Genomic DNA, 14,241 nt, shown 5'->3' with positions numbered 1-14,241 from the left:
CTTTAGGCATAAATAGTTGATCCTGTGAGTTTCAGCTGGAGTCTACATTGACACTTTCCTACGGATTGCATACTGCGCGGGTGTATCTCAGGTAGAAAACTTGCCCAGAGACTATACACACGGTCGATCGCCACCCTGGGATGAAATGTTGCATAGGACGAGTGTATACATTCTGATTGGCTGTTGTTTAGCGCACGTCTGAAGACCGCGTCCCGACTTTGGCTACAAAGTTACCATATCTAATTTGCATACAGACAGCAAATTAGTGCGTCGTCGCATGCGCAAACTCTTTGAAGTATTTTTCCCCACTGCACAGTTGATGTGGATTTACATCAAGAAATCTAGAAAAAGGTTAGTTTTTCGAAAACTACACATGTTTCTACCATGTTCGCTTCATTAATTGTGTATATTATATATGGTATGATGTGAAAGAGCGTATTGGTGTAGTTGGGAGAATAAAGGTTTGAGAAGTTCGAAATCTCAGATAGTTTTCCTCAAAATCACTGATATGGGACCATAGGGGCTTGTAATATTTCTTAGATTGTTGTTTTCCTGGTCTATAGGCTAAATATAACAACACTTTGACTATATAGTCCTACCTGTATATTTTTTGAAGTATACAGATTGATACAGTTGTAGCAGCAGGATTCGTACCATATTTTATTAATAATAAGACGACAATCTAAGCAATAATACACGCCCCTGTGCATCACATGCACAGTTGTTTCGTCGTTAATTACGAATGCATGATGATAATTTTTTCTTTAGGGTATTAGTGTATGAAAACAGAAATCATGTCACTTTATACTTCCATTCTTTATGTATGTGTTGATCGAGCAGTGAGAGGGGGGGGGGGTGCGTTAGTAACTTTATAAACTAATTTATAAATTCAGTCACATGTATGATACACACATCATGGCGGAGAAGTTTTGAAAAGGTTTTAAATTAAAATCATGATTCACTGACTTGTGTAAATATCTCGACATTCTGCTTGATTGTCTTGCCAATATTTTTCTTCCTACATGAAGCAGATTTGTCATGTACTTGTAACTTCTAAGGCTGACGTGAAGGGAAAGAAAGTTTTCTAGTCGATCGATCGTCTGAACTATCCCTGTCACGTCCCGTTGGTTACCGTCCCATATATCTAATTTGCATAGATCTAGACAGTGAAATCTCAGTGCGTCATCAAACTCTTTGAAGTGTCTGGCGCCGTGACATGGAGGATTTTTCCCCCACTGCTGTTGGTGGAAGTTGGACGTGTATTTACATCTACAAACATCCAAACGGTTAGTTTCTCGAAAACTACACTTGTTTCTACCATGTTCGCGTCATTAATTTTGTATATTATGTATGATTGTGTATGGTATGATGTGAAAGAGCGTATGGATGTAATTGGGAGAATGAAGTGTTTGAGACGTTCGAAATCTCAGATTGTTTTCACCGAAATCACTGATAGGGACTCGGCATCACACAGTTGTTTCATCATTAAGTACGAATGCAAGATGACAAGTATTTTCTTTAGGGTATTGGCGTATGCAACCAGAAATCATGTCACTTTATACTTCCATGCTTTATGTACAAATGTAAGTGGTGGAGTCGAGCAGTGAGAGATGTGGAAATGCGTTAGTAACTTTATAAACTAATATTATAAATCACAGTCACGTGTAAACAAACATCATGGCGGAGAAGTTTTGATAAGGTTTTAAAACCACGATTCACTGACTCGTTGTCATTATACATCTCAACATTCAGTTTTATTGTCTTTGGCAATGTTTTTCGTCCTACATGAAGCAGACTTTTCATTTACAAAAATGTACTCGTAACGTCTGAGACTGATGTGAAGGGGGGGGGGGTCTAGTCGATCGTCTGAACTCTCTCGCGGTCCCGTTTCGATCACAGTCTCAAGTTCACCGTCGCGTCGTGTAACAACTGCAGTCAGTTTGTTCATACAGTTCAGTCTCAAATTTTCTGACCTTTGCTAGATTTTGACCAAAATATCGTATATGTGGCAAGTTACAAGGTTAAACCCTCGCACACCAAAAATGTTGCTCGGTTCATAATATCGCGCCGGACTCAAATATATTTGAATTTCATCCCTATATATGGCTAATCTTCAAATCAGATATTGTCACATGACATAAAACAATAATTTCACAACTTACAGTATTGTTTTCAAAGGTTGTGCATAAGTTTTGGCGACGTTAAAGTTTGTGTTAGAAATGTCTCAGGACACTTCATATTTTGTGTCTAAGATGTACATTGTTTGATATTGGATGACACAACTCAAGTAACTGCTATTGCAATTTACTCTATCTGTCACAGAGTGTGACACACTATGACTGCATCCATATATTGGCATACTGTATCAATTTTGGTTTCAACATGCTGGCTGACCATCAACCAGGTTTTACTTGCATCATGCCTTGATACATGAACTGATGTAATTGCTTGACAAACTGTAGTGGTGCAAAAAGACTTTCATAGACATGCAGATTCCTATACATCTACAATTTATATTCCTATACACCTGATTGGCAGACAGAGCCACAATGTGTTGTAATGTTTAGATTTGGTCAACCATAACTCAAATCTTGTTTTTATTGAATGCTGTCAAAAACATCTGAGAGACTGAGATGGCATGTACACTACAATTTGATATGTCAGCTGTTATCTGTTTAAATTTATCTGTATGGTAATAGCATGTCCCACCCTTTCAAAATTTTGGCATATTTTGAAATCAGTGTTGGTAAAGTGAAGTACAAACTTGAATTTTTGCTTTAAGCCAGTCATCTGCTAAGTTTCTACATTTAGTAGGCTTCCGCCTTTTGATTTCCCAGTCAAAAAGTTGTCAAAGCTTGGGGGTCATTGCAGTTCAGTCATGGAAAATCCTGTTCTATCAACACTATCTTAGAATGAAAGCCTATCAGCTTCATGAGGCAAACTTAATTTGATTGGACAATCATTGAACATATGCTGGTCAATATAGAAGCTTAGATTGCAGAGTTCTTTTAATAGTTGAGATTATTGATATTAATGATTTCCTCTCTCTTTTCCATGATCTGTCACTAGTATCAGAGCAGAAATGTCTGTCAAGTCATTTATAATGGTAAGTAGTTTTATCTTAGTGATTGTGAAACATTTACAATTTGCAACAACTTTCCTGCCAAAATTTTTCCAACAAAGTTCTTGTTAATTTGTATTATTTGGACATATATCAACTTTATTTTAGACTGGAATGAAAGAAATGTTATTTACTAATGAAGAGTCTTACACGTACATTTGCGAAAAACATTCATGAATTAAAGTTAATTCTGTGTATAATTTGTCTGTAGTAACAAAAGGAATACAGTATATGATTATTTTCTCTTTGTTGTCCTGTAAATCATTGGTATTTTTATAGTACACCTTGGTGTACATTAGGCTCAAGTATCAAGCTTGTAAACACAACCTATGTATTAGATACATTGTTGTGTATAAGTGACTGGTCGATACACAATCAACTGTTTTCCCAACTCATATCAGCTATATGACAAGAATTTCCATTCTGGTTCATGTCTAACGGTTTAAGGGGGATAATCAACTGTAACTTTGTCTCCACCCTTTTGGTCCCCATAGTGTGTGGAAAAAAGGTCAGATAGATACCTAAATAAATGTATGTGATGTGTGTACAATCTCATTCTGCACAAATTATATAAGTATGTGACTAAATGCAGCACCAGTCAGACAAAAATGGGATACTCTGTTATGTTTTTCAAATATCTTAATTTCACAGTGTAATTCATGTACTTTTAAAAATAATTCACAGACAAGGCAGAGGAGAGGGTCTCCTGCAATCTCTCCCAGAGAAGTAGCAAAGAAATGTGTTACAGAAGGTATTGATATACCTAAGGAAGGCCGGTTTGAGATACGCTTTATCAACAGTTTTAAAGGTGAGACAACTGTAAACTTTTTAAATTAATGAAAGAACCAAAAAATATGGGAGCATAGGAGGTGTGTTTCTGCCATATGTACTTACATGTGAGCATTACTTCAGAGTTTACATATCTGTATAACCAGATTCAGAAGTATACTGTTTACATAAATTTGTATTAAATGTATGTTAAAGGTTGGCGGTCGTCTAATGCGCATGTGTGAGTTTTCGCAATGTTCGAGTGTTTACAAACAAGTTGAATTGTTCCCTCTCCAGTCTGCAATGAGGTGTCCTTCAGCATTCAAAGTTTCTGTCAGTGTTATAAACCATTTCCCATTTCGTCTGTTGCACATCTGAGGGACCCACCGCCACACATGTGCTACAGATGACCACCAACATTTAAGATGATGTACAAGATGTACACTATGTTAAATAGTATGAAAGGACTTTTCTCATTTTAGTAAATTATTGAACTTCCATGGAAAGGAACTGTCTCTGACATACTATTGAATACATTGTCCATCAGTTGCCCTTGTATGCATCCTGCACTTTTCTCTGTATTAAAGTGTTTTTACTAATATTTTATTTGAATGATTGGGATTTGGAGTGGTAAATAAATTATTATTATTTTGTATTATCTTCATGCAGTGGTGTTTAAAGTCATCATATGTAATAAGGATCCCCCTTCCTACCCCTACCCCACCCCCATGACAATACATGTCAAGTTAGGGATCATTATGCAGTGTCATGTTATAATGTAGAGATTGAAACTGTGGGAGCCTTCAGTAATTGCAAGGAGGGGCAGAGCAAATCACCCTTGGTTTGTCACAAGCACTGACCCCTCCCAAAATTCTCCACTTTTAAAACCTGACCCTCTCCTTGTTTCCTTTAGTTAAAAATGACCCCCCCCCCTCCCCAAGCCACTGCATGGGTACAAGATTTACAGCTACTGAATATCTTTTCATGAAATGTTAGTGACCAAATTGTTCTGATTTTTTATTTTTGTTGGGGGGGGGGGGGGGGGCACAAAAAAACCCTAAATGGAATGTCGGGATGAACAAGTGCCAGATATGTAAAATAAAATATATAAGCAAAATGGTACACATTCTTGACTTTGTGCACAATAGCCTTCAGAAGGTTTGTTAGCATTATGGCTCGATGACAAAGCAGTGCAGTTATTATTAGTTCCTGTCGGACATAATCCGGGACGGGGATTTATAGATTGGGCTCGGTGTGTCCGTGCATCCAGAGTCATTTCTCAGACATAACTGAACCTATTTCTCTCAAACTTGGCACAAGGACAACACACTATGGGGTGCATATATGCACGTGATTTTCTTTTGAAAATGATTACATCAGAGATGGAGATTTTGGGTCAAAAAATGTGATTTTTGGTTTAAAAAAAAGCTTAACTCCAAAACTACTGGGTAGATTGGCATGACATTTGGTGGGAACATTCTTAGGGGTGAGGGTATTGGGATTTATTTATGACATGATGAGATTTCCCCAATAATATGCAAAATAGGGCTAAAAATGTGTCTTTTTGGTCAAAAATGTATAATTCCAAAACTACTCATCATATTATGACTGAAATTTGGGTGGAACATTCTTCAGGGGGTTAATACTAAGAGTTGTTCATGGTATGATGGTCCCATCAGTGATATGCAAATTATGGCTAAAAATGTGTCTTTTTGGTAAAAAATCTACAATTCCAAAACCACGGAACAGATTGGACTGAAATTTAATGGGCATGCATCTAGGGATGTATGGACGAAGAAATAGTAAGCATACAACAATACCATTAGTGATATGCAAATTAGGTGTGAAAATGTTCATTTTTGGTAAAAACTTACATCTCCAAAAGTACTTGGTCAGTAAGTCTTAGTCTGAAACTTGGCGAAATGTTTCTGAAAGTGTTATTCTGCAGATTTTCTTCAAATAATTTGGCAAAATTGGCCCTAGCAACCATGAGACACCCTTAGCAACAAACAAATGGCAGTATATTTTGGTCAAATAATAACATCATCTGGTGGGCAATTCAATAAACATTCAAAAAATGTATGCAAATACCATATCAACCATGGCCACACCCATAGCAACAGCCAAACAGTGCTGTATTTCACAAAGATAATGGGGATTCTTAGACAAGTGAACAATCATTCCAAAAGCAACCATGACCACGGCCTTAGCAGCAAGAAAACGGGAGTACATTCTTGTCAAATAATGCTTTCTTTTGTGATGCAGTCTAAGATGGTTACCAGGCAGCCATTTTGTTATGATCTTAATTACATGTACAAAGTTATTACACAGATACAGCAGCTATTGTGTTACAAAAACTCATGTTGGAACCCAATTGGTAGACATGAATTACCAGTAGCATGTCATTTGTCAATTTGTGATTGCACCTATCCCAGATGAAAACTGATACAATCAAAATGGTAACCAACACCACCACAAGAGTGGGGACTGTGTTATCTATGATGACTTGTTCACTTAAATCTTTTCCATAGGTAGTGGATAGAACACATAAGTTGACAAGCTTATTATATTTCCTAAAAATCCAGCAGAAACCTACTGCAATGATCATGATCAAAGTCTGACTAGAGACCATCTGACTTAGCGAGCTAGGCACTGTGCTGAAAGATGCTCTAAAGTCAAACTCAATCATACAAATTTCACTTCCTAACTGACAATAAAGGGAACCAGAGTCCAAAATTTAAGGAACAAATTATTGATAACTTTATGATTTTATCAAAACTACAATGACTTGTATAAAAGTTAAAACAATAAGGGGTCATACCAAACAATGCCCAGTGCACTGAAGGACAGGTAGATGCAAAATCCACAATTTGGTGTATTGTACAGAAGTAAAGGCAAGATCAACCACAACTCAATTTTGCCCATGTACCTGCCCCTCAGCCCATCAGTTTAGTACATTCTCTTGGAATATTCCAGAAGGGTTTATTTTGCATAGAGATAATATGAATACTATAATACAGGAAGGGTCTTAATCCTTATCTTATGTGTCTTATATAGCACATAACGATGTGATCAATCACTGCAAATTACTCCTAAAGTTATGGATTTGTTGACACACAGAAAGTTTTCCCAACAGTGCAATTTTGCATTTATTTTTCAATCCCACGATTCATAAGTGACATATATATTTACTTGTTCAGCTAATTAAATATGTCAGTAATGGCATGAAAAAAAGATAATGAAAATTGTAGCCAAACAAGTATTCTGTTCTATTCTGTCAGCCCATTTAACTTTGTGTTAATTGGTGATTTTATGAATGTACACGGTCAACAACTTTGTGCACAGGTAGAACTCTGTAGTAATTAATATGGAATACGTTTACAGCAACTGTTGGCTTTTCTATGTGTTGTTGTATCTGTGTTTCATCTGTGTATGTATCTGTGGGGTGCAGGGGGTCTAAGAAAAAAAAGAAATCATAGGGGTGCCAGATAATTTATATAAGGTTTAGTGGGGGGGGGGGGGGGGCAAATAAAAAAACATCGCTTGATTAGAAATCCCCCCCCCCCCCACCACAAATTAAACAACACAATTAATGTACACTCCCTAAGTGGTACACTGGTTCAGATGTCATGAGGCCATATAATCTCTGGAGCCAATGTTTGACAGATGGGCAGATAGCATTCAGTTGGCATCATAATGTCAATTGTCAATTTGTAATATTACATCCATTCCATACAAGAAGTAGTACCATTTAAATGGGACTGAACACTTCCCCAATGGGATGTTACATGTATGATTACTTGTTCATATCATGATGTGTAATGCTTGTTCATATCATGATGTGTAATGCTGTCATTATTAAAATGGTCCTTCAATTTACTAGTCTGATCTATAATATGGTTCTTCTCTACAGGCAAAGGTGTGTTTGCGGCAAAAGAGTATACAAAAGGGGACTATTTAATGTGGTACGAAGGTGAAAGACTTTCAGGAAAAGAGGCATCTGAAAAGGAAAATGAATATGATGAAACAGGAGATGGGTCTTATATTTTCTTTTTTAAAGACAAGGGTAAACCTGTGGCGTAAGTAGGGATATTCTTTTATTATTTTTAAGAGTCTCTTAATTTGTCTGTGCTCTCATTTTTTAGCACAACTGAACTGGTTCAGTAGTGCTATAGGCATTACAAAGTATGTCTGTCTGTGTGTATGTATGTGTGTAAACAACTTAAAGTCAAAAAACTGTGGGACCGATTGCTTTGATATTTGGTGGTTATGTTACCTGTGGTGTATAGTTGAGAAATTGTTCAAATGAAAATGATCACATCAACAAACTTAAATTCCAAAACTACCGGGTAGATTGGCCTGAAATTTGGTGGGAACATGCTTAGGGGTGAGTAAATGAAGATATGTTCATGACATAATAATTTCCCCCAAAATATGCAAATTAGGTCTATAAATGTGTCTTTTTGGTCAGTAATGTATAATTCCAAAACCACTCAGCAGATTAGCCTGAAATTTGGGTGGAACATTCTTCATGGTGTTTATCCTGAGAAATGTCCATGATATAATGGTCCCATCAGTGACATGCAAATTAGGTGGATAAATGTTAATTTTTGGTCAAAAATGTATCTCTAAATAGTAGTGGGTCAATTAGGGACCGGTCAGAATTTACGGCAGGGGGGGGGGGGGCTGGGGAGAAATTATTTTGGTCCAAAAAAATTTTGCAGCCCCCCTTCGCGCTCTCAAAAAATTTCATGGCCCCCCTAAATGAACCCATATAACTTTTAATTCAGAGATAATTTGGCAGACACACGCTTTCTTGGCTATTGACTGCCTCATAATTAAACGAGAAAGAGTGAGAGAGATACAGAGAGACAGAGAGATAGACAGATACAGAGACAGAGACAGACAGAGAGAGAGAGAGAGACAGACAAACAGACAGACAGACAGACAGACAGATAGACAGCGACATGTAGTCAGAGACCGAGACCGGGAGAGACAGAAGTGACAGAGACTGAGACAAGAGAGAAATATATATACATACAGACAGATAGCGACAGAAAGACAGAAGAAGACAAACACAAATACATTCGCCTGGCTGTCACGAACTCATCATTGAATATAGGTATTAGAGGTTATTGCGGCAAAGCCGCAAGAAATTTTTAAATTTACATGGTAAACGACGCTACTGAGGTTTAATTTGGTACATATTATGAGCAAAATATTTCATGGCCCCCCCCCCCCCCCCCCTTCAGACCATCGGAATTTTCATGGGCCCCCCTTCAAGCCTCCCATTTTTTTCATGGCCCCCCCCCCCCAATTTCTCCCCAGGCCCCCCCCCCCCCCCCTGCCGTAAATACTGACCGGTCCCTTATACTGGAACTTGGTGAGATGTTTCTGAAAGTGTTTTTGTACAAATTTTCTTCAAAACTTATGACAAAATTGGCCCTAGCAACCATGACCACGCCCTTAGCATCAACCAAATTGCAGTATATTTCAGCGAAAAAACAATATCATCTGGTAGGCAAATGAGTAAACATTCAAAAAAAATATTCAAATACCCTAGCAACTATGACCACGCCCATGGCAGGGATCACTTTGGGGCGCGATAACGTGATATTTACGATGTCAAAATGGACATGTCGCGTCCAGAAAACTCAATTGGGAAAAAAAATTGCACTGTCGACACTAACAGTGCCTCAGTGATAAACGCGATCTAAAAACAATCCTCTAAAATAAAAGCTTTTGTATAGTGACTAAATACAAGTGGTTTCTAAGTACCAGTAGTTCAAACGACTATTAAAACTGATCTGATCTGATCAAATTTGCCATATTGTTTTCAATATGAATAAATGCGTAAACCCGCTAATGCTAGTAATGGAATGCATGATAGTAATACTAATAGTTACCGGTGTGATTCGCACTATGGTATAAACTTCCAGTAAATCAATGGCAAAACCACCGTGAAAAAGAGTTTACCTGACTAATATACCTTTTGAAAAAGTGATGATGTTATCTCTGATTATCGGTTTCATATTCAATTTTACTCTGAAAATATCGTTTAGTTTGTAGTTTTTCGTTGTCTGATCGTCGACTCGCAACATCACACGACGAATGCATGGATACTAAATATGACAGCCATTACGTCATATACTATAGCGAGTTTTCAGTAAGTCTCGTGTATCATGAGTTTTCGGACTACACGATGTGTAGCTAGCCTACATACAACTATTTGGTGTTTCAAAAGTCTAATTTATCTTTGGACATTTAGCTTTTTAGCTCCGCTGTCAGCGAAAGCTGAAAGCGTAGCTTTAGGTATAGGTGGGTATTGAGGTATAGAGAGTAGAGTGAATCATAGGTGTCCGTCAAACTTTTATATTTTTACTATCTAATCCGAAATTGACAGTCGGAATTCTTCGATATTTGGTGTGCATGTTCCCTGGGGGAGGCTATTCAGATTTGTTCATGCCAAGTTGATCTGTGCCATTTTCAATTTTTTATGATTTTTTTTCATAAAATGTCATTTTCATCAACTCCTTGAAAACCTCTTATTAGATTGCTTTGATATCTGGCATGTTGATGCGCAGGGGGTAGCTTACTCAGATTTGTTAATTTCAAGTCAGCACATCCTCATTTTTATTTTTTATGATTTTTTTTTTGTAAATTGAAAAAAAAAATGAATATGTTAATGAGCATAATGACCGACGCCATATTGGAAATCAGTCGACGAGACTTTAAGTATACTGCCACTTTTCAAAAGACACTATTGACGTCAAACAAGCAATGTAATATGTGCTATAGTCATAATTCTACGCATTGGGCGCCCAAATGAGAAGCGTTTGTTCGAAACAGGGTTGTAAACTTCAAATCCAATTCTGCACCCTTCTACATAATCAGCCAGTCCGCAACATCCTCATTTGCATACTCTATCCTGATTCGACTAGAAGCTGAAGGTGACCTCATTTGACCGAGCGATTTTCCACAGCAAGTATCTTGAGTATCAACACAGGACGTTCTTGGTACTCACTAAAATCACACTTCAGACCCACTATAAAAGTGTGATGTTTTCAGATAACATGTAACTTGTGGTTAATTCTATATTGTCGTGCAATTTGGAATGACAGTGAACCGGAATTCAGACAACTTGCGTAAGGAAGGGCATGCCAGGCATGCGGTTGAAGTTATGGCCGACAGTTCACATGTAAAGTTAAACGACATGAACGTGTCTTGCCTTTCCAAAATGCAAATATTTGCCAAGTAAAAATAATTAAAATAATTACAACTTTAATTTGGCTTCAGACTTTGCATTATGTTTTGCGTACATGTTTTTTGTATCTTTCCCCGTTTTACATGTAAATCCGAAAAGGTTCTCTCTCATCATGTCATCAGTGTCAGTGATCATACCGCGCGGGGCTGCTTTGAGTACGAGCGAAGTGAGACATGTTGAGGTATTTTGTTGAGAATTATAAATATTGCGAAATGTCAAGTACAAGGTTTAAATACAATGGAATGATAAAAAAAATGGCAGAGTCTGCTGACAGGCGCCAGTCACAAGAAACACTGTGAATTAAAATATCAGACGATGTATGTATTAATCGCCGACAATCCACCCGTATGCACAAGGGACTAACCCGGAAGCAAGTCGTTGTCAGCCATACGTTACAGTGGTAACGTCGTCCGAGAAATAGCTGCGTTCAGAGTGTCATTATTCACAGAATTGTTGTTTTCGAGTGAAAACCCGTCTTGAATTGTATAACTCTAACAAATGAAGACATGTCAAGTTATATTTTGAAAGTTGTATCGCTAGTTTGAGACGATTTTCTCACGTACTATAGTACTATCGAGGCTTACTTGGAAGTAGTCCTGCTTGCATACGGAGGAATTCGGGACTCGATTCTGACAATTGTCCCTCCCCCTCCGTCCTGCGAAGAGCCAGCCGTGAAATACGGACTTACTAAAAATGCTGGTAACTATGAATAAAATCGCCCAGTGGTCAAATATTAGCAATAAATCTATTATTTAGTCTGTTTACCTCATTTTGACTGCAAAAGTCCTATAGCGGATGACCAAAACTATCAAAATCGGAACTTTTCAAATTCTATCGTAAATTTAATCACTTCTCCTTACGTACGTCGGCGCAAGTGTCTCTGGGTAATTATTCATCTCACTCAACGATATCAAATGTGGCGGTGTTACGAGGGTTTTTGAATGTTGCAGTTCGCACTTGAAAAGGTCTGATTTCGACGCTTTTTGTGATCTGAGCAGGGAATACTACCGTCAGTGGAATGGAAATGGCATAGATATTCGATCGGTTGCTAATATTTGATCGGTCGGTAGGTAATTCTTTTGCAATTGGCGCGAGTACATTTTGCTTGCGGTGTTGTAATAGGCAAACTCTATTGCTCTTTGCATGACGGTGTTTAGAGTCAAGTCAGTAATACAGACTCGTGCACCGTCATGTAAGCAGGACTAACTTGGAAGTAGTAGGACCTTACTCCAGTTCATCGGGAAGTTTAGCCAGTCCGATAATTCTTTCTGGTTTAGTTTACAACACTTTTGATCACGCAGATTTTGTTGTTGTGATGAAAAGAAATAAAAAAAAGATCATTTCAACCATTTCTTTGTGTTTTCTTTGTGAAAGGTAACCGAACATGAACGAGTGTTACCACTGTAACGTATGGCTGAGAATGACTCTCTTCCGGGTACTTGAGATTGTCGCCGTACGGAAACTAAGATGGCGATTAATACATTTCTTCCCTATATATATCTACCACAGCTAGTACAAGTTGAATGTTGTTGACTTTGTAAATTTGTTAGAAAATTCAAATTCAAATTGCCTCAAAATTATTTTAGATCCCTAGTTTATTTCATTCATCATTAAAATTTTCCAGGGTTACAGCTGTAAGACACTGGAATTATTTATAGCCAACCTCAAAATCCTCTTTTTTTCTTTTTCTTGTGTGCATTTCCCAGTCATTTTTTTCTGAGATTTTGTGCAATTTTTCATAACAGTAGATTTTTGTTATAAAATGGTGACTATGGTATAAAAGTACAATACATTACCAACTTCTGTGTAAAATATGTTTTATAGTGAGACATCATATGAAACCACTAACCACTTTATTGCATCGCTAAAACAAAACTGCATAGTGAAGAGCTGAAGACCTGAACCACTTCTACATGTCACCAAAATAAAAAATTAAATTTAAAAAAAAAAAAACGGAGCTATTCTGACCGATAGGTCGCTTGTCTAAGAAAAATAATTAAAAAACTCGTTTTAAAAATCAATAACTCAACTTGTGATTTTGTTATTGGTTTCAACTCGTTTTTATTTCTTTACCAAGTTATGTATAGTCCAAGTTATTTTATAAGTCACAATATGTCGGGGTCAGACTAGACTAACTGTTGCTATTTCTTGATCCCCATTTACTCATCTCATTGTTTTTGTTTATTTTTGTTACAATGGTTTTGTAATCATTTATATGTTTGGATAAATAAAACAATTATTAAGTTAATCACAGCATGCCTTTACATGTAGGAAGCTGGAATGACATCTATAAACTACTTCCAGTACCAACACATTTTATGCATATTGTTATGCAAATGATATGTAAATATATATGCAAATTAGCCACCTGCCATATTTTGACTTCCGTCCCACACAGTTTTCAAATTCTTTCACTCGTTTTCTTCATATGGGATTTTATCTCATGCAGTTCTTGCGCCAGGGTAATCCCTGCCATGGCAACAGCCAAATGGCAGTGTATTTCACAAAGTTAACAACAGGGATTCTTAGATACATGTACATGTAATTGAATAAATATTTTAAAAAAATATGTAAATATGCATAGCAACAAGGCCATGCCCATAGCTCGTGATTCATATATAACAACAGGGATCAATAGATAAACGAATAAACATTTAAAAGGAATGTAAATATACCTAGGAACACGACCACGCCCATAGTAACATGCAAATGACCACATATACTACAAAGCTGACATTGGGGGTTCAAAGATGAGTGAACGAACAACAAAAAGTGTATGCAAATATATCCAGCAACATGACCGTGTGAATAGCAAATATTGCAAAGATAACAACAGGGTTGGATACGCAACTAGATATGCATTCAGCAAATTAGTACTTATACTTAGCATGGATAATATGGGTTATCATTTTTATAAACTGTAAAGTTGTGCTACAATGCCATTGGCGGTATTTTTGTATTTTCCTGTCATATCTCGATATCGGTGAATGTAGGCGCTAGATGTTACAGATGATGAGACAGGGTAGTTGGGGAATATGTGTACTTCAATCAGTAGCCATGATCAGAATGATCTAGTATATGATCAAAT

The 14,241-nt window shown here is 37.1% G+C and overlaps 1 protein-coding gene across 1 annotated transcript in view; it reads left to right on the top strand.

Annotated features, from left to right (window-relative positions):
* Positions 1-1,036: 1,036 nt before the first annotated feature.
* The window catches only part of LOC144433636 (uncharacterized), a 36,048-nt gene continuing 22,843 nt past the window's right edge, over positions 1,037-14,241 (top strand). Inside the window, exons 1-4 of the mRNA XM_078121982.1 lie at positions 1,037-1,286; positions 3,070-3,106; positions 3,806-3,929; positions 7,803-7,968. Coding sequence (XP_077978108.1) covers positions 3,083-3,106; positions 3,806-3,929; positions 7,803-7,968 — 314 coding nt within the window. The 5' untranslated portion in view covers positions 1,037-1,286; positions 3,070-3,082. The remainder of the gene's footprint in view (positions 1,287-3,069; positions 3,107-3,805; positions 3,930-7,802; positions 7,969-14,241) is intronic.

The sequence above is a fragment of the Glandiceps talaboti genome, chromosome 4 (assembly GCF_964340395.1).
Source record: "Glandiceps talaboti chromosome 4, keGlaTala1.1, whole genome shotgun sequence".
Lineage (NCBI taxonomy): Eukaryota > Metazoa > Hemichordata > Enteropneusta > Spengelidae > Glandiceps > Glandiceps talaboti.
The sequence above is the reverse complement of the archived record's forward strand: the minus strand, read 5'-3'. Positions and strand labels throughout refer to the sequence as shown.